This window comes from Antechinus flavipes, chromosome X, assembly GCF_016432865.1.
Source record: "Antechinus flavipes isolate AdamAnt ecotype Samford, QLD, Australia chromosome X, AdamAnt_v2, whole genome shotgun sequence".
Lineage (NCBI taxonomy): Eukaryota > Metazoa > Chordata > Mammalia > Dasyuromorphia > Dasyuridae > Antechinus > Antechinus flavipes.
In genome coordinates, this window is record NC_067404.1 from 32,982,244 (window position 1) to 33,004,096 (window position 21,853).

The 21,853-nt window shown below is 46.5% G+C and overlaps 1 protein-coding gene across 1 annotated transcript in view; it reads right to left on the bottom strand.

Moving 5' to 3' along the window:
• AR (androgen receptor) overlaps positions 1-21,853 on the bottom strand; it is a 193,599-nt gene that overhangs the window by 76,622 nt on the left and 95,124 nt on the right. Inside the window, exon 2 of the mRNA XM_051968418.1 lies at positions 7,167-7,318. Within this exon, the coding sequence (XP_051824378.1) occupies positions 7,167-7,318 (152 nt within the window). The remainder of the gene's footprint in view (positions 1-7,166; positions 7,319-21,853) is intronic.

Here is a 21,853-nt window from a genome sequence, read left to right on the forward strand (position 1 = left end):
CTGGTTCTACGTTTTAGGAAGGACGTTGGTGAGCCAGAGAGTGCTCAGGGGAAGCTGACCGGCAAAATTCAGGACATGGAGGCCTTCCATATGAGGAAGAGAAGGCCAGGGGTGAAGAGGGTGTGATTATCATGTCTAAGTCTGCAGGGGGCAGTCACGTGGAGGCCAGAACTTGGAGCCACGGGGCGGGCAGCACCTTGACGGACACAAGGACGAACCTGTTCCAGGGAGGGGGGGTCCCAAGCTGGGATGGGCTGCTGTGGGAGGTGGGGCCCCCAGTCAAAGGGGAGTTGGGATCTAAGATCACTTTCTATTATGAGATGGAAGAGGGGGAAGAGAAAAAGACAGACAGAACAGAGGGAGGGGACAAAGAGAGAGAAGGATGGAAGAGGAGGAGTTGGGGAGACTGAGGGAAAGAGGGAGATGGAGGGGGAGAGGAATGACGGGCTGGGAAAGGGAAAGGGGACAAAGAGGAAGAGGGCATGGTTATAGGAGGAGGAGAGAGAGAAGGAAGCAAGCAAATGAAAGGAGAAAGGGAAAGAGAGGGGAGGGAAAGAGGCAGAGTGAGGAGGACACAGAAATGGCGAAAATGCAGGCCTAAGGAGACACAGGAGGAAAGGGAGACGGAGAAGAAGGGGGGGATGGACAGGAAGAACACCCGCATGGCTGGGGAGGAGAGAAGGAAGGGGGGAGACAGAGATGGAGACACAGATGCAGACACACACAGAGACACACACAGAGACAGAGAAGAAGGAGAGAGACATTGAGGGATGGAGAAAGATGGAGGGAGGGAGACAGAGGAACAGTGAAATGGGAGATGGGAGCCGGAGGGTGGGAGGAGAGGCTGCTGCCTCTCCGATTGGTGGGATTCAAAGATCTAAAGGAAGCCAATTCCACGCACCTCAGCAGCAGAATCTCTCAGGTAGTAAAGCTATATTGTAAAAACGGGAAAAACAAATCAATAAATGTTCGAGGCGGGTAATAAGACAGCCCCCCGCCCCCCCGCCTGCTTCAAGCTGGGTTGATGAGAGCTGTAAAACAAGTCACACAGCTTTCCAGATGGGAGGAGAAAGAAAACACCAATAATGATTTTTTCCAAAGCCATCTTCCTCCCTCAGTCCCTTCAAGTGAAGGCCTAAATACAGCCACCCGGGGACCAGATCCAGCAGGCCTCAGGGGATGGACCCAGGCCTAGTTCTGGGCAGCCTTGCTCCCCTCCTTTGTTCTACAAACAAAGATTTAAGAGCCGAGTGTGTGTTCCAGACTGGGGGCAACACAGGTTTAGAGCAAAACCCGGGCTGGGCTGGGCCTTTTGGAGCTTACAGAGCTGCCAGATGGGGGGGTGTGGAGACAAACAGACACCGTGCCCAGAATCCCGAGCCTGGGCTTAAGGCCTAGAGCTTGAGCCCCTCATCGGCGGCCAGGTGAGAGCACACCGACGGCTTCCCTCTTATCTCCTCCGCTGGAAAACGAGACCTGGAACCACCATGGAAGCCTTCCCCACCAAACAACTCAGGATATGGTATGGCGGACACATGGGGGACAGCTACAGGATAAATGACAGAATCGTGGCCCGAGGCTGGACCCGAGCTGGGGCGGTCACCTCGAGTCCGAGGCCTCAGAAAGTTCCGATCCGGTCTCGGGCACTTCCTGGCTAGTCACCTCACCTCCGTCTGCCTCAGTTTCCTCAATGATCAAAATGAGTTTAAGAAGAGCACACACCTCTCAGGGTTGTTGTGAGCATCCAACGAGATAATATTTCGAAACTGTGCTGCTGTTGTTATTGCTACCACCTCAAAGGTTAACTCTCAATAAGCCCACCTCCCATCTCTGCGTAACCATGTTAGTAGGCTTCTTGGCACAAGGCCTGGCACTTAGTAGGAGCTGAAGTGCAGATTAACGGCTCGCTTAACCTGCCTGTGTCCCAGGGACTCCCCAAGACCACAATTCACAGATGAGAGAGATTGTTAGCCTGCATGGGGGGAAGGGAGTTTCCACACAAAGGAGTTCCCCACAGTGGTTAGATTAGAGATCTAGAGCAAGGCGGGCCCTCAGAAGCCGTCGCATCCGACTTTCTCTTTTTATAGAATGGGAAACTGAGGCCCAGGGAGGGCAAGTGACTTGCTCTGACTCTCTTTTTCACAGAAAGAGGAGGAAGAGGAAGAATGGGAGGAGATGGAGGAAGAGGAGGAGATGGGAGGGGAGAGGGAAAGGGGAGGGGAGAAAGAAGAAGAAAAAGGGAAGGGAGGGAAAGGGGGGAAAGAAGAAGGAGGAGGTTGAAGAAAAGGAGGAGGAGAAGAACAGTGACAACAACAAAGATAATAAAAGCTCTTATTACTTTCCTCCCATCATCCCTAGAAGACATCCAGTGTTAACAATGGACACTGAGGCCCAAAGAGGATCACGGCTTGCTTGGGTTCAGTACACTGGGAAGCATTGGAACTGGGACTCTAATACAGCTCTCTGGGGTGAGCCAGATGTGTCTTTATCCTCATTAGTAGCAGCTGTGAGTCAGCCTAAGGCACTCTTGGGGCCCTTTGCAGCTGAAAATCTCAGATCCCATATCACCTCACCTCCCTGGGCCGTTTCTTCATCTGTAACATGGGTCAGTCGGAGGCCTTCTGGGTTCTAGATTTGGGAGCCTGAGCCTGTGATAGTCCTTTGACGTCTAAGGCCAGCTGGGTTTGGGCCCTTGCAGGGACCCATCTCCAAAGGCACCACGGCCTCTTATTCATTTCTAAGAGAGGCTTCCTGTGCTTTAAACACCCTCCCTAGGGCTAAGTAGGAGTGCCCCCCAAGCTGGCTCCCGCCCCCCCCCGCCTGCTCCCGCCTTGGCTCCGGCTCAGTTTCTCCATCAGGAGAACTCCCCTGCACGGAGCTGGGCGTCTCTGGGGGGGGGGGGCACGTGAGTGCAGAATAGACAAGAGGAAAGCCTTCCCCTTTCCTGGCCTGGGTGATCATTTTCCCTATTTTTCCAAACCCCAATTTGCTGACCCAGATTTGCAAAAGTTCCTGGAGGTTGGCTCATCTCTTGTCTGCCGATCGGGCCCCTGGCTTCCTCCCGCTTTCTTTCTCCCTGCCTTACCCAGGAAAAAGAGTAGCGGGTCTGGGAGGACAGAGTGGCCAGGTCATTATCTTTATTGTGGATGCTGCTCTTAAAAAAAAAAAGAGGTAACCAGGGGTAGCTAAGTGGTACAGTGGCTAGAGCACCGGCCCTGAAGTCAAGAGGACCTGAGTTTAAATCTGGCCTCAGACACTTGACACTTCCTAGCTGTGTGACCCTGGGCAAGTCACTTAACCCCAACTGCCTCAGGAAAAAAAGAATGAGAGCTCAGTGGCACCTTAACACCAAGTCTGGCCATGTCCCTGAAGTGCCCATGGGCCTCATGTTCAGGAGCCGCTGTCCTAGCCCTGGTCATCAGCCAATCAGTGCACCATGGGCACAGACCAGGTCACATGCCTTCTGAAGCTTCGTAGCTTGGCCATATCTGATAATGGGGTCCTGAAAAGGCAATGACATATACACATGAAGGTGGCAGCAGAGTACAGTGCCTTCAGGCACTGACTGTGTGAACCTGGTTGAGTCACTTCACCCTGTCTGCCTCAGTTTCCTCATCTGTAAAATGAGCTGAAGAAGGAAATGGCTGACCTGTTCCAGTATCTTGGTCGAGAAAACCTCAAATGTGGTCACGAAGAGTCAGACATGACTGAACAATAGGCTGGCTCTGGAATCAGGGAACGTGAATCCTGATCCTTTCTCTACCCTATGTGACTTTGGGTACTCCCGCTCCCCGGGCCTCAACTTCCTCCCGTGTAAAATGGGGGGGGTCGGACTGGCGGGCCTCTGGGGCCCTTTCCGACCTGTAGCCGAAGTGGTCCGGGACCCCCGAGGTCTCTCCTCTGCCTTTCCATCGGGGAAAAGGGAGCTGGTTGGGCAAAATCGCTCTTCTCGCCTCCGACTCAGACTGCAGGAACCCACCGGTGTTGTTTACGAGCCTTACATAAGCCCTGGCTCTGGCTCTGGGCTCGATAACCTGGGCCAAGTCAAGGAAGGGTTGGATCAGACACCTGGGTTGGGGCCCAGGGAAGGCTTCCTCTTTTGGGGTGATGGCCAACTCTCTTTCTGAAGAAAGTTCTTGGCTCAGAGGAGGAGAATGAGAGAATCATTATTATCTACCTTAGAGAAACCAGCACCGAGACAGGACCACTACTCCTTCAGGAGCACTCCTTGGGAGGGAGAGTCTTTAAGCAGTCAGAGAAAGACACGGCACTGTGCATCGGCCCAAAAACCAAATGGCAGAAGAGAATCCGGGGGCCCGAGTGGACTGGAAGCTCAGGAAAATGTGGCGCATTCATTAATTCCAAGGCTACGGTCGGTGAGAATGAGTGAGGGTAGATCCCATGAGCCTTTGCCCTGGTCAGACCCCCACATCTAGAGGAGGAAGCTGAGTTCTTGATGCCATGGTGAAGGGCACGAAGCAAAAAGACAGTTCTGGATGCTGCTGGTAGGATCCCAAGCAACAGTTGGGAGGCAGGTCAGACTGTACAGCTGAGAGCCCTTCTGGTTCTGATTCAGAATTTTAGGAGGGGCACTGACAGACCAAAGTGCAGGGAAGGCGTGCAAGGGAACGGAGTCAGGATCGAAGGATCCTCGTTCAGATTTGAACGACTACTTCCGTTGACTCCTTCTGTGGCCCCGGGCTTCGGTTTACTGAACTGTAAAATGAGTGAGTCATACCAATTGCTCCTTCCAGCTCTAGAATCCCCTGTGGGACCTGGAACAAATCGTTTCCCTTCCGTGTGCCTCAGTTTCCTCTTCTAGAAAAGAAGGAGCTTGGGCTAGATAGTCTCAGAGGTCTTTCCTACTACATGTGACCTTGGGCCAATCAATCACTTCTGTGAAACGAGGCAGGGATGGACTAGAGGGCCTCCTCCTGGTACTAACTTCGGGGTCCAGAGTAGGACAAAAGCAGAATCCATTTAGGACAGAAAGCGACGTCAAAGGACAGGGGACGAGTAGCCGGGAGTGGAGGGGTGTTGGGGGGGGGGCGCTGCAGGACTGTCCCATGACTTCAGGAGGCAGGGCTGAGACCTAGGACATGGGTCATGGTTATAGGAAAGGCTTGAAACGGCTGCTCAAGAAGGTGCCTTATGTATTGGGGGCCTGTCCCAGCGGGGAGGGAGCAGCGATGCTGATTCCCTGGGGGGAGGCAGGCCTGGGAGGCAATTTTTAAGAAAGCCTCCTACCTTCCCAAGAGCCAAAGGGACATCCCCGATGTCTCAGGCCTACCGATGGCGGGAGGACAAAGCGGTCCCCAAAAGGACCCATTCCCCCATCATCTGGGTGGCCCTCGATTAGTCTAGGGAGGGGTGCAGGGTCAGAATAATGACTCTCCTTGTTTCTCTAGATGGGAGAGTGGAGGTTCAAAGAGGCCCCGGGACTTCCTACACACACATGAAACTCGACTCTCGCACAGTGATGTCGATTTTGGTTCTCTTCCAGAACGAAGGATGCCAACCACCATCACGTAACTAGAGAGTGGAAGAGTTCCGCTTTGAACCCAGGGCCCCTGCAGCCCTCAGCCAAATGCCCAATCCGCTAAGCCCAAGGAACTCTGGGCCATCCCGCCAGCATATATTCAGGATGCCAATGGAGGAGATAAATAGTCATCGGTCTGGGACAATGATAGTCAAGAGGGTCAGCTAGGTGGCTCTGCAGTGGATAAAGCATTGGGCCTGGTGTCAGGAAGACCCGAGTTCCAATGTGACCTCATGCTTTTTAGCTGTGTGACCCTGCAAACCACCCCTCCAGTATTTCTGCCAAGGAGAACCCAAATGGGGTCACAAAGAGTCCGACATGACCGGAAAACAACCGAACGGTAACTGTCAGCGTACTTTTGGGCGAGAGTGGGAAGATGTGGAGACTTCAGCAATGGGCTTTTTCTCCCACGCCCTTCCCACTGCTGTCCTTTTTCCCTCTCAGAATTGGGGCTTTCTCGGAAGCCTGAAGCCAGTCCCTCTCCTCTTTTCCTGGTCTCCTTCCAGCCCCACCCCAGCCACTGAGCCTTCCCCTCCCCAAGGCTCCCCTCCGCTTTCCCTGCAGGCATTTGGCCGTGGCCTCCCCCAGAATCTAAGCTCCCGGAGGCCGGGCTCTATGGCTCTATGGCAGGGCCTGGAGCCCAGGCACCTAATGCAGCCTCCCCGTTGCCCGACTAGGAGCAAAAATAGCTCAGCACTCCATGGGACAGAAAGACTGAGCAATGGGGGTGGAAGAAGAGCTGGGTTCAGATCCCAGATCCGCCACTATCCAATGTGGAGCGTGACTCCCTACTGGTGGAGGCAGTGCGGTGCAGGGGAAAGTGCATTCGACTTGGAACCAGAGATTAAACCGAGGCTATGCCACTTGTTACCTGCAGTTTCTTCTTCTATAGAATGAGAGAACCAAATCAGAACCAGACTTCCAAGGCCCCTTCTAGCTCTAGAGCTAGGAAGATTCCTATGTGTGACCTTGGATAAGTCCCTTCCCCGGTCAGTTTCCTTGTCCGTAAAAGGAGGGGATCAGACAATATGATGATATCTAAAGCCCCTTCCAGCTCAAGATCTGAGATCCTTTGGTCCCTAAGCCTCAGTTTCTTCCTCTGTCCAAATGGGGCTATTACCCCAAACCACAGGATGACAGTGGGGAAAGTGCTATTGACACGGGCCCTAATAGTTCTGAAGGCCGGGAATGGGCTCCCCAACACACAGTAGGAGTTTCTCATGGTCTTTAGAGGAAGAAGGTGGGTGACTTTCTCAGGGATGTCTATCGACCCTGCCAGCTACAGCTCTTTTCCTTCTCAGTGCTTTGGAGAGGTGTCCGTGGAGAGATAACGAAATAGTCCGTTGTCTCCGGGCTCAGTTAACGAAACACAGAGGGCAGCTGGGACCACGTGCGGTTTTCCAACTCCCCATCTACCTCACAAGGGCTCTGTCTGGCCTGAGAAAAGTCACTGCGGGCACAACCGGGCAGAGCCGTGCTGGAGGCCCTTGTGTGTTCTCAGAGGAACTGAGGCCCAGGTAAGGCCTCGAGAGCCCAGGGAATCCTCAAATGGGAGGGCCGCTATGGCTACCAGGAACCAAAAAGGAAACCACGGGGAACAACAAGGGAACTTGGAAGCCCCTTTTACCTTCTGCTGCTCTCTTGAAGAAGACTTTGCAGCTGCCGCAGGTGAGCGCCCCGTAGTGGCAGCCCGAAGCTTCGTCGCCACAGATCAGGCAGGTCTTTTGTGGTGGAAAGTAATAGTCGATGGGCAACACGTGGTCCCTGGCGGTCTCCAATCTGGAAAGAAAAGACACAGACCGGGAGAAATACATCAGAAAGTTGGCAGAATCCAGAAGGCCAGGAAGACGGGATACTCCCAGAATCTCTCGGTGCCATGGCCACTCCTCTCTGCTCAGGGGAGTTGGCTGTGAAGGAACTGGGGATTTTTCTCAAGCAAAGGGCTGGATTGGGTTTTGGAGTATCGAACAGCATTACAAAGTCAGGTGACTCCTCATTTGTATGAGCAAAAGGGAGTGGCGACGCTTCATAAACTCAAGAACATAAATTACTAGGGCAAGGACTCTTTTTCTGACAAGAAGTTCTGGGAAAACTGGAAAGCAATTTGGCAGAAATTAAATTTAGATCATCATCTTCCACTATATACCACAATAATCTTAAAATCGATATGGGATTTGAATTTTAAAGATAACTTAATTAGAAGAGAATGAGATCTGTCACAATGCATTTCGAGGGAGAATTCTTAACCGAAAAAGAAATCGAGAAGATCATAACAGATCAAACGACAGTTTCGATTACGTGACATATGAAACTTTTGCACAAACACGATGGAGACCGAAGTAGAAAAGAAAATAGCAGAGAGGGAAAGTGGCAAAAATCACCGATGAAACCCACAACACGTTGAACCGATGCAAATATAGGACGCCCAAAATCCATTCCCCGGTCACTGGCCAAAGGATATAAGAAACACGTTTCCCAAAGAAATAGATAAATGACTCTATGAAAATGCTCCAAATCATCGAGAGGAAGAGAAATGTAAATCGAAATAACTCTGAATATTCACTTCACATTCAACCGATTGCAACAAAAAATGGGAATCGTCCACGCTGAGTTTGTTTTTTGCATACCTTTTTCAACTTAACTGGCTTCCTTTGTATTTCTATGGATTTTAATTTATGCATTTAAAAACATGATTTTTGAGAAGAGCATCATAAGCTTCAGCGAACTGGGATCTTACCATCAAGGTCATATCACGGTTTTCTTTTTTGGAGCTCAGAATAGGGTTCTTGGGCTCTGATAGTCCCTTGTCCCAAGTGCCTGCAAGACTGGAGCTAAAAACCTCCACTTATAAGGTCTTTCATCTTTTGGGTACCACAGTCACCTTGGGCTGTCTGGTGAAGCCTGAAGACCCCTTCTCAGGAGAACATTTTTAAATGCACAGAAAAGGATAGAGGATTTAAAAGGAAATGAATTTTATTGAAACACACTAATCAGAAATATTTCAAAGAACCAAGTTTATGGGGCAGCTAGGTGGCACAGTGGATAGAGCACCAGCCCTGAAGTCAGGAGGACGAAAGTTCAAATCTACCCTCAGACATTTAACACTTCCTAGCTGTGTGACCCTGGGCAAGTCACTCAACCCCAATTGCCTCAGGGGGAAAAAAAGAATCAAGTTTACAGACTCTAAGATAGAAGCCCTGCTCTGGAAAAAAGAATGAATCCTCAAATCTTCAAAGCAAAGTCTTTTCTAATCCCAAGGCAATGCCTTTGAGAACTGATCAATTTGAACAATCACAAAGAACTTCACATATCTGTCTAAATAGATAGGTCTGGAGCCATTCTTTTATCTCCTAGTGTAGAAAGTCCCTCCACCAATGTAGACTGGTACACATGCTGCAATTTCTGATTTTGGCAAGTTGCCTAGGGTCCTATAGGTTAAAGTGACTTGTCTCAGGTCACACAAACAGTAGCTGTCAGAAGAGAGACTCGAACCCTGGTTTTCTATTCCCATCACACCATTCTTCTTTATTATTCAATTCAATTCAATAGACATTTATTAAACACCAGATCCGGTGTTAGGTGTCGGAGTGGCTAAGAAGCCATGAAAATGATAGTTTTTGGCCTCAGGGAACTTTCGTTCCCCTGGGAGGAGACGTATGCAAATAATATTTACATGAAATATATTCGAAGCAATTTTCTTCTAGAAAAGGACTATCACGTAGGGACCCGGAGAAAGGCTCCTCCAAGAGGTCGTATTCCAGTGGAACCCTGAAGGAAACTAGGGTTTCTAAGAGGTGAAAGTGAGGAGAGAGAGCGTTCCAGGCATTGGGACCAGCTTACACCAAGGCCTAGAGAGGGGAGATGGAAGGACACGTATGAGGAACAGCCAGAAAAATCTGGCTCATTGAATTATAGAGTATGAGAAGGGAACCACTGTACAGGGATGCGATGAGGCCCCAAAGCCCAAGGCAGTCAGCTTGGAAAGGGTTTAAATGTCTCAGGAGGGGGGTTGTGTCTGTAGTAAGGAACCACTGATGTCTCTTGGTGGATATTTTATGTATTTTCTCGTTTGAATTAGTCATTCTCTGATTATTAAAATGCAACGAGGCGTAAAACAAGGAGATGTACAGCGAGGACCTGATTAGTGTGAATAATTAATCCTTTGAACGGGTCGCATGTATTTGAATTCATGCTATTTGACATTATAATGGTGTAAAATAGAGTAATAGGTTTCAGTTCAGTGGAAATATGCAGTGTGAATTCAAATAATGGGCCCACTTTAAGGGATTCATTATGCACATTAATCAGGTCTTGGCTGTATGCTCGACCAAAAAAAAAAAAAAATGGTTTCTCCCTATAGTGGAGAAGGAAAGACAAAAAGCTCATAAAGGGGAATGACTCCCTATAGATGGTTGGATCCTTAAGATGCTCCTGCTTGTGAATGATACTGTGCCCGTTACATCCAGATCTGAGAACTGCTGAAGCTCTTAAACTGGATCTCAAGTCATTTAAGTGATTAGCTTAACTATCCACACAGGAAAAACCAAGAGGATGAAAAAAGTCTATCATATAAACTAAAATAACTAGTTGTGTGGATAACACACAGAGTTCATCATTGATAATATAAATAATAAAAACACATGGGCATAGCACTTCATATTTTTCAAAGAATTTTACATATATATGTATATACATGTCTATATCTGTAAAATGCTTTGAAAAATATGAAGCTTTGGGGGAAGATTAGTTAAAATTATATATATAATATATGTATTATATATTATATATAATATATCAATAATATATTATATACAATATATCAATATTATTTATTATATTATTATATATTTACATATAATATTTATATAGCAATAATAAATAAATATATAAAATATAAATAAATATTATAAACAATTATATATAAAATCTTCCCAAAAAGCTGTGAGGTAGGTACTATCGTATCTCAGTTTTCCAGATGAGGAAACTAAAGGTTGGAGAGGTTAAAGGATCTGGTCAGAGTCATAGAGTAAAATGATTTCTGAGGAAAGAGTTAAAGCCAAAACTTTCTGACTCCAAGTCCAACATTCTAAACTCCTGTGCCGTATTTCCATCTCTCCGGGATGAACACGACCAATAGGCCCAGATTTGGACAGGGGGAAGAAAGGAGAATATTGAATCTGAGACTCATCCAGTGGACTATGAAGAGGCACATGGTAGACACGAGCAGGCTATAATACATGAAATATAAAGAATGATATCAGGGAAGCGATGGTGGAATGAGATGACTGGGAAAAATATGGGGAGGGGGATAGTGTGACATAGAGACCAGTGAAAAACGGCTTGTGGCTAGCCAGAGTGCTCCCTTAATATCCATTCAATGTCAAAAGAAGGCCTAATTTAGCACATCGGGCAGGTCTCCCGTGGCAAACTTATGGGATAACGTGGATGAGAGACAGTTACGCAGGATGGACAGACGTGGATGGGTTGCGGCCTGCATCTGAGTAAATGAAATACTAGAGTACCAGAAGATCAGAGGGAATCACTAACAGAAGGAGAAAGGAGAAAAGCCACCATAGCCAGAGCTTGAAACACCAGCCTGTCAGGTTGTTTACTCTGAAGATGTGGCTCTTGTGTGGGCTCCAGTGGTTAGGGTGAGTGAAACTACATGCACATCAGGCCTGTGCTGTTATTTCAGAAGATGTGACTATTATGGAAGTATTTTCCATCTTCTCTATTTGCTGTAAAATTAATGACTACTAATGTGGCAAATTACATGCCATTTGGAAGCTGAGGGGTGAAGGAGTTAGGCCAAAAAAAACTTGAGCTGCCATCTTGCCAAACATAGGAACCAAAAGCACGAATTCTCTCCAGTTATATTTGAAAGCATGGCAATGTGGGATAGTAATGAGAGAACTGGCTTAGGAATCAGGAAGACCAGGGTTCATACGTGACACCCTAGGCCTGGGATCAGGAAGGCCTGAGTTAAAATCCAGCTTCCGACACATACTAGCTACGTGATCCTAGGTGAGTTACTTGACATCTGGGTGCCTCAGTTTCCTTATCTGTAAAATGGAGAATACAATGGCACCTACATTGCAGGGTTGCTGTGAGGATCAAATATGGAAAGCATTTAGTGTAGTATTTAGTACACAATAAGTGCTATACAAATGCTAGCTATTATTGTTGTTGTTGCTATTGTTATTATCATGGCACTGTCCCAGGAGGCTCTCAAGACTGATTTGCAGAAGTAATTGCTACATTTGGGCATCCCCTATACCAATGAAATCACTTTCCCTAACCAGATGGCCAAGTGTACAGATAAGAACACTAGCCTTGGAATCAAGAAGACCAGTTCAAATCCTGCCTCAGATAATTACTGGCTGGGTGCTTCTGGGAAAATTATCTCAGTTTGCTCAGTTCAAAAATGGGGATATTAATAATATCAATAGTCCCACTGCTCATGGCGTTATTGTGAGACATAAATTTTACATATATATATAATATATATATATATCCAATAAGTATCCAAATAATTATAACAGCACTTTCTGTGGTTACAAAGGTCAAAGTAGATACCCATAGATTAGAGAATGGCTAAACAATCATGTTCTAAGACGGTAAATGGAAGATTACTGTGATGCAAGAAATGACAAATGTGAAGGATGTGGAGATGAGCCGCCATCGAACCAAGTGATCCAGACAGGAACTGGCTAATGTAAACAATGACAACCACTGTGAAAATGAAAAGCACAATAGAATACCATACAATTATAATGATCACACTTGACTCCAAGGAAGCTCTATGAGAAGACACCTTTCCCCCTATTTCTTCAAGCACAGAAAGCTTGACTTTTTCCAATATGAGAGGGGCCTTAGAATATAGGGTACCTTAGAACAGAGAATGTGAGAAGTGGGAGAGGCCTTAGAACACAATGCCACAGCTGGCAAGGGCTTTAGATCATGGAATGTCAGAGCTGGTGAGTTTTACTGAGCTGTTTCTCCCTCCCCTTTCCTTTTTCAAACTGCGGGAAGGAGGGATAGCTCTCTGTGAGGAAAAGGAGAGTAAAAAACATTGGGACAGAAAACTAAAAGATATCAATAACAACATTTTAAAATATGACTTCCTCAGAAAATTGGGAAAATTTTATATCCAAGGATTCTGATAAAGGCCTCATTTCTCATATATATAGGCAACTGACTTAAATTTATAAGAATATGAATTATTCTCCAATTGATAAATGGACAAAGGATGTGAACGATTTTAAGATGAAGAAATTAAAGCTGTTTCCAGTCATATGAAAAAAATTCTCTAAATCACTATTGATCAGAGAAATGCAAATTAAGATAATTCTGAAGTACCACTTCATACCTCTCAGATTGAAAAGATAATAAATAAAAAATTAAGATAATAAAATAATAAAAAATAAAATAAAAGGGGATGTGGGAAAACTGGGACACAGATACATTGTTGGTGGAGTTGTGAACTGATTCAACCATTCTGGAGAGCAATTTGGAACTATGCCCAAAGAGCTATCAAACTGGGAATATCCTGTGATCCAGCAGTGTCTCCACTTGTTCTGTGGAGATCATAAAAGGGAAAGAAACCCACGTGTGCAAAAATGTTTATAGCAGCCCTTTTTGTAGTGGCAAGGAACTGGAAACTGAGTGGCTGCCCATCAGCTGGAGAATGGCTGAATAAGTTAGGGTATATGAATGTCAAGGAATATTATTGTTCTATAAGAAACGACCAGCAGGATGACTTTAGAGAGGCCTGGAGAGACTTACACATGAACTCATGTTAAGTGAATTCCAATAGACTTGTGATGGAGATCCAGAGAGAGGACTATGGGAATTGAACATGGATTACAACACAGTATTGTCACCTTTTTTGGTTTTTGTTGTTTGCTTGTTTGTTTGTTTGTTTTCTTTTTTGGTCTGATTTTTCTTGTGCGGGATGATAAATGTGGAAATATGTATAGAAGAATTGCACATGTTCAAAGCTCCATTGCATTACTTGCTGAATAGAGGAGGGAGGGAGAAAAACAAGGAACAGAGGGTTTTGCAAGAGCGAATGTTAAAAATTCTCTTGGCATGTCTTTTCAAAAATAGAAAAGCTATCATAATTATTTTTACAAAGTAAATAGACCTCAGAATATTAAAGAAATAACCATTTAAAAGTTAATTTTATAAAATAAATAAAATAAAATATGGTTTCCTGACCAAAGTTGGCTTTCACCTGATTCCCCCATTTTCTATTCTTACTGTGTTGCCTGGCAGGGGCAGAGTGCTGTCCTCAAAGTCAAAATGGCCCCTTAGTGAGGCAAGCCTGCCAGGAGCGCATGAGCTGGCGGCACTTGATTTTTAGCTCAGAAACCCCAAAATGCTTTCTGACCGATTCCTTCTCCAACCAGATAGTTTGAACACTTTCCTTCCTCACATACCTCAAAGTTGGCATTCTGGGCAAGAAGCATCCAGGTGAATGTTCCAAGTTTAACATAAAAATCAACAGGAGGAGCCCTGTTTGGTCTAGAGGGCACTACCCGACTTCTCCCAGGCAGACACATGCTTCTTTATCTGTGACCTTCCTGGGAGGTATTCGGGTAACAATTAGGGCTGTTTTGTCCCCAAGAGGAATGGCCCAGATATCTTCCTAGGTCTTCCTGAACTCTAAAGTCTTAAAAAAAATTCAGCTAAATGGTTTGCCCAGGAGTAGAATGCGAGACTTGGAACAAGACCGAACAAATAAACATTTCTAAGGCAGCCACTATTCCCATCCCAGGCACAATGATACAAAGAACAAAGGGAGACAGTTCCTGGCCTCAAGGAGTCTATGTTCCACTGGGAAAGATCGAACATGTGCAAAGAAAGGTAAATAGGAGCTATATATGGAATAAAGACGGAGTGATGGGAGTGGGACGAAAGAACTATCAGGAAAGGCCTTGCGAAGGAGATGTAAGTCAAGTAGGAAGTGACCTGGAGTTCTCAGAAGGGGCCAGGGGGAGGGAGAGGACTAGAGGTATGGGCCGTGTAGGGGAGAGTCAAGGAGGTCACGTTGATTGGAACACAGAATACATAAGAAAGAAGAATATGTAGTCAGACCAGAAAGAGAAGACAGAACCAGAGAGCATGAAGAGCTCGAAATGCCAAGCAGAGGAGTCTGTATCTGATCTCAGAGGCGAAAGGGCGCCAGCGAGATTTCTCGAGCAGGAGGCTGGCGTGCTCAGACCTGGGCTTTCACTTGGCAGTTACAGGAAAGATTGATCGGAAAATGGAATCACTGGAGGGCTGTGTGTGTGTGTGTGTGTGTGTGTGTGTGTGTGTGTGTGTGTGAAGGGGACCAAGTAAGAGGCTATTGTCATGTCTAAGCGAGAGCTTATGAGGGTTGGAACTCCATGAAAACCCAAACCATCTTATCAGTTGACTTGATCTCAAAGATCAAAACCAGGTATAACTGAATCCTCCCCTGGGTGACAAATCAAGGGAAGTCAGTATAGTGGGGACTCAGCTGGGGGGAGAGCGTCAATGAATCTGATGCTATCCACTCATGGGATCACAGTGTACACAGTTAGTCCAAACTCTCAGGTACGGTGAGGGGAAGGGATTAGCTCAAAGTCACCCAAAATCCTAAGTCTAGATCCAGAAAGGCAAGGCCATCATGTCCAATCCTCTCCTTCATTTTACAGGAGAGGAAATTGAGGTCCAGGGAGAATAGGGGACTGGCCTAAGGTCACTCACATAGCATCACAGATTTAGAACCAGAAGGGTCTTCGGAGGTCAATTGGTCCAAACTCCCTCATTTTATAAAGGGAGGAAACGAAATCTGGGGAGGGGACTGGTCCTAGATAACAAGGACAAATGTCCAAGGCAAGATTTGAACTGACATCCTCTGACTTCAGGATGGGTGATATTCCTTAAGGACCATACTGTCTTTATCTTTCCGGGGTTCTGCTGTTTCTTTCTAGAAAATGAAGGGTTTGGATGAGATGAGCCAATCTGTTCTCCACATACCCAGATCTAGGTCTCTCAGGTGGTCTCTTTAGCCCGCGGGAGGTCGGCCATAGCCCGGCCTCGATACGGCCTTGGCCAATGCCTTCGGTGAGGGTCTGAGAAACAGCAATGAGAAAGAGGCAGGGAGGGACCTCGAGGCAGACATCAGCTAGCCACCATCTCACCCCTTCCCCTCAAAAAATAAGAAAAAACCAACCCAGGATTCTTATCCCATTCCACCTTCATCTTATTGGGCTCAATGTTCTGGCGAAGGGCCAGAATGCAACAGGAGAGAACTATTCTGGCCAGGCTCCCTTCCCGGGGAGCGCAGACCACCCAATAGCCAATGAGAGGCGGAACTTCAGCTGGCCTTAGATACTCTAGGTACATGGCCACACACTAGACCTTGATGTAGAGCCCAGGGCCTGTGGGAACATACTGGTGTAATCCTGGTGTGCATATGCACAAGCATGCAAGCAAATATGTGCTTGGTAGACACATACTCTGTCACACACACACACACACACACACACACACAGAGGAAGCAGAACCAGGTGTGAGTCTTGGGGCTACTCTGCCTGGGGAATTGGGGACAAGTCACTTTTCCATTTTGTGCCTCAGTGTTCCCCAACTGCACTAAATCAAGAGTCCCTGATCTTCTATTCTATTTTGGATAATGGAGGACACTGAGCAGTCTGGGGAAGCTACATATCTCCTTCTGACCATCATGGCTTTAAATGAATAACACAAAATATATAGAATTATGATGGAAACCAAGAATACTGAAAGTTCAGAGTATTAAAAAACAATTCACAGACTGCAGGCTAAGAGCCCCTTCACTAACTAGATGACATCTACAGGCCCTCCCAGTTCTCCCATTCTCAGTTCTAAGGCATTCTATGCTCTAAGGCCCCTCTCAGTTCTGACATTCTCTGCTCTAAGGTCCCTCCCAAGCCTATCAGCTCGTTAAAAACTTATAAGTCATTAACATCCCTGATGATTTTTGCCCAGGCCCGAAAACCAAATCTAGTTCTTCCCTCAGCAGATTCTCAGTACAAGGGAGACAAAAGACAAAGGTATGAGGCTTTGAGCAATGACCTCAGCCTTTAGGCAAAGGAATAGCTAATTCAAGGATGACCAAACTTGAGGAAGAAGAAAGGTCTCCACGTGACCCTCAGAGGATTGGGTAATGGTAATAATAAACAGCAGTTATATATCATTTTAAGGTTTACAAATGTCATCTCATTTGACCTGCATAACAATGTTGGGAGGTAGATGCTGTTATTATCCTCATTTTACAGTTGAGGAAAGTGAGGCAGATAGAAGGAAAGTGACTTGCTTAGAGTCACATGACAGGTAAGTATCTGAGGAAGGATTTGAACTCTATTCTTCCTGATTCCAGATCAAATGCTCTAAAATCACTTCCATGGAGATTCTTGGGGGATTGAGAATTAGAAATCCTTTAATATCATGTCTATTGCTTGGGGTCCCAAGTAGGCCAAATGGATTAACGGGGTCACTTGGACCTAGTGACTGGTTGGTGACCGGGTATGTCTACTGTCTTCGGTCAGTGGAAAGCCAACAGGATCCTATCAGTGCCCTGTGGGGAAGAAATTCATTGTTTCCAAGTCGGACTGTATCGGGTCCCTCCCCTTAAGAACTCTGGGCCTAATGTGGATATCCTAGTGTCTTCACCTGTACTATTTTCAACAAGATCATTCTGATTGTATATTCTGTAATGTTTCTAAGAAGGCCATATGTATGGGTACAAGGAAATGATCTCACAAGAAACACAAAGGAAATTGGGGGGAAGCAAATGAAAAGGCCGTTAGAGAAGAACCTGAAACAAATGGGGCTCTGGAAATAAGGACCTTTGCATGCTTAGGAGTCAGTATTATGGTGTGGAAAAATTGGCGATGCGGAAGACCTGGCTGCCACACGTTGCTCCGACCACGTACCTGGCTCTCAGTGACTAAGGATGGCTACTTTCCTTTTCTGGCCCTCAGCTTCCTGCTCCGAAAAATGAGGCAGTTGGATCAGATCGTGGCCAAAGGCCAAAAAACTCAAGTATTGTTAATGTTTTGGTGTATCTTTCAGTCTTATAGCCCATGAGCCTTTGCTACTCAAACATTCCAAATTCTAGACTTCTACCCATAAAATGCTGGCAAGAGAAAGGTCTAAGATAGCTTTTAAACCAAACTTCTGATTTAACGGCTCAGGCTCAGATTGGGACTGGAACTCAGACTTTCAACTGGCAGGCCTGTCCCCTTCCACCATGCTGTTTTAGTCCCAGCTCTCAAAGTTCCTTCCTTCTCCCTGGTGCCTCATTGAGCTCTCCTGTGGGCATATCTCAGGCTAAGTCCAGTCCAACCAGGTCAGAGGGTCACTCCATCAGTTTTATGGACAAGAAAACTGAGACCTAGATTTGCCCATGGTCATATAAGTAGAATGACAGATGGAGAGCTAGCGGGGATCACAGGGGCATCTTGTCCGACCCCCAAGAGTAGTGACTTAGAGGCCATCTCATTCAACCCTTTCATTTTACAGAGGAAGAAACTCAGGCACAGGGAGGGGAAGGGACTTCATAAAATAACGGGATCATAGTTTTAGTCAGAAGGAACCCGGAACGTCAAAGAATCCGACCCCCTCGGTGTTAATGAGGAGACAACTGAAGCCCAGATAAAGGAGAGTGGCTCATTCAAAGGCAGGCAGTGAATAGCAGAGCTGGGCCTCGGACTCCAAACAGAATATTCAGTCTACTCCAGCCTTCCTAGAGGCTCCGGGCCAGTGTTGCTGAAGACACGGAACAAGGCTGGGCTGGGACACATCTGTGATTCATGAGCTGGGCTAGGAGTGCTGAGGACCAAAAGCCTAATTATTCACCCAGCAAAGACTGACTAAGGAGAAAACAGGAGGGTGGAAATAGCCTATGTGACTTGACTCAGTTCCTGCCTGTCTCTCCCTACCTATCTGTCTCTCTCCCTTTGTCTCTGTCTCTCTGTCTCCCCATCTCTCTCTCTCTCTCTTTCTCTCTTTCTCTTTGTCTCTGTCTCTGTCTTTCTCTCCATCTCTCTGTCTCTTTACTATTCCTCTTTTTTCTCTCTGTCTCTTCTTTTCTCTCTCTCCATCTTTCTCTCCATCTCTCTCTTTTGTTCTCTGTTTTTCTCTCCATCTATCTCTTTGCTCTCTCTCTCTCTCCTCTTCTGTGTTTCTCTTGTTGTCTTTCCCCTCTCTTTCTCCCTTTTTTATTCTCCTCTCCCTCTTTCTCCTCCATCTCTTCTTCTTTTCCCCCGTCTCTCTTTCTATCTCTGTCTCCCTACTTTTTGTCTATCTCTATTTCTGTCTCTCTGTCTCTCTGTCTTTTTATCTCTTGGTCTCTGTCTATCTGTCTTTCTTCCCCTCCTCATCTTCCTGTCTCTTCCTCCCCTTTCCCCCACACCCTGCCTTAGCAGGGCATTTTGTTTTTTAAGTCTGGAGTAAATGTACTGTCACAGAGAAGAGAGGACAGCTCTAGGCCCATAATTCTATTCTCTATTCTACAGCAGTTTCACAATTAATTACACAAAATAGATCATCACAAGCTGACTGCCTGCAAATTCGGTCAGACCAAAAAGTGGGAGAAAGATAAAAGAGTCTCAAGCCCAAGTTGCAGAACTAGGCTGCTTCCCTTAATTAGGCACAACTGTGGGGAAAGCACTCTGGACGAGAGGTCAAGGATGCCCGATTCCAGACACCAACCTTGGACAAATCACTTCTGCTCTCTGAGTTTGTTTCCCGATTTATAAAATGAGGTGCTTGGATCGGATGACCTCTTTGAGAATGGGGTATTCTGGGCTCCAAGGCCCCTCCCAGCTCTGGAATTCTGTTTTCTAAGATCCTCCCAGTCCCAATATTCCCTATTCCAATGTTCCTTCCAGCCCCAACATTCACTAGTCCAAGGCTCCTTCCAGCCCTGACATTCTCTGTTCTAAGGTCCTTTCTAGCTATGTCATTCTTTGTTTTAAGTTTCTTCTTAGGTATAATATTCTATTTTCAGCATCCTGGGTTCTAAGGGTTCATTTAGATCTAACTTCTTTTTCTAATGCCCCTCCCATCTCTGACATTCTGTGTTGAGAGAACCCTTCCAACATCCTTTCTAAACTTGTTTCCAACTCTGACATCTTATTTGTCACGTCCCCGAAATACATTTGAAAGCATCCGACCACCACCACCGATCCGCAAACCAAAAACAGAGCCCTCGAACCCAAAGAAACTCCATCTCCTTTAGAAATCTGTTTTGTTTGGAAGCGAGATCCGTTTCCATTCCTGTCTGCTAGATGACTAGAAGCGCCAATCCAGAAAGTGAAACTGATTCAAAATGGGAAGGGAAACCGTCATTATTCTACTGCAACATATTCAAATATGGAAGAAAATTGAAATAAGAATGAAAATTCAAGCAGTTCATCAAAAACCCCTTCTGGTACCTAATCACCAACCCTTGCAGTCGGTCCTGGAGTACTAGCTTGGGCAAGGCTGTTCTGCTTAGAGCTAAAGGATATGGATACAGGCCCCGGCTTTACCCTGAAGAAATGAACCAGATTTGGGGTGAGTCACTTTCCCTCTCTGGGTCTCGGGTCCCCCATTTTAAAACTGGGGCTAATAATCCCTTTACTTCTCAGGGAGGTGCTTCAGCTCAGAGAAGATGAGGGATGGAAGGGTTTTTCAAGCTTGCTGAGGGCACTCATTTATACACAGGTGACTACCGTTTTGTTCCCTTCTCAACATGCGACCTAAGTCCTGATGCATGTCCTTCCAAGAATAAACGCTTGCTTTTGTTTTTGAACAATCTCTCGTGCTTTTTCCTCGGCTCGAGCAGAGAGGGCCGTACTGGGAACAAACAACGGTATGAAGTCACAGAACCAGAGACTCATAAAAACGTCGGAGCTGGAAGGAAGGCTCAGCAATCATCCAGGGAGACGTGTGAGTGGCTTGTTGTTTGGGAAATCGATAGCAAGAGCTTGAGAAAGGAGGGAAAATCCTCCTGCCCTCACTAATTCCTTCACTATTGAGAGTCAGAGCATATAGGACCTTGAGCTGGGTGCAACGGGGGACGTAGAGATGAGGAAGTCCAAGCCCCTGCCTCCATCACAAGATGGGCACTGGGGTTGGGATCCCATATAGTATTCTCATCTCCAGAACTCAGCTCCAATATTGTATGGCCCAAGCCCTCTTCCAGTTCTGCCATTTTGTGGTTGGTTCTCTAAGGTCCCTCCTTATCTGGATCATTCAGTGTCGGCAGGGGCCTCCCAGCTCCAAAATTCTATTTTCCAAAGTCCTCCCTGGCTCAGATGTTCTATTCCATAATCCCTCCCATCTCGGACACTTCATGTTCTAAGGGCCTTCCCAGCTGTGACATCCCATGTTTCAAGATGAGCATGTAGATAGCCTGTTCTTACCTTCTGAATTCTAACCTTCTGTCTTCTATATCCCTTTTCATCTGGAAACCCTGTGATCACATGCAATACTAATGCTATTTCACATTATGGAGTGCTTCCAAAGAGCTCCCTCTCCCCCCCCAAATCCATCCCACTCGGTTACTACAAATACTGTCCCTGAATCCAATCGCAGCGAGGTGAAGAGTGATTTGTCCACAGCCCCGCAGTGAGTGCCCACGGAAGCCAGGTTTGTCTCTTCTGGGAATTCTAGCTCTAAGCCCAAGTTTCTATACTGTGGGGTGGTGGCCCCCACCCAGATCCCTTGCAGCTGGGAAGACTCCCAGAAACCTCCATGGAAAGGAGTAGTAGCTTGGGGGCAGCCTTCCCTTCTCACCTAGGTCTCCTGAGAGCCCCAAGCCTGACATGTTAGGATTTTTAAATTTTTATTTATTTATTTTTTTGCACAGCAAACCTCCCAAGCAGACAACATGGCCCTGCTACTCTACCCTCAGGTCCAATCATAACCCTGTCATAAGCTCCCACTTTCTAGCCATGACCATCTGATTGTAGATGCCTGCAGAATGGAAGATGCAAGGTAACTTAAGGATCATTTCATCTAACCTCTTCATTTTACAGATGTGGAAACTGAGTGCTGGTGAGGGAGAGGAAGAGCCCAATGTCAAACAGCCCAGATTTTAAGGCCAGTCCATTGACCCCAGACTTAATGCTCTTTGCCCCCAGAATGGACAAAGCACTAGATGGTACGTCCATATGACTGGATTCAACTGGAACCACTTTGAAAAATGGGGCACAATAAGCTGGGAAGGAGTTCAGCTCAGTGCTCACAGCTCTGTCTTTTCCTGGGCAGAGGAGGAGGGCGGGGAAGGTTGGCATTCACGAGGAAGAGCCACGT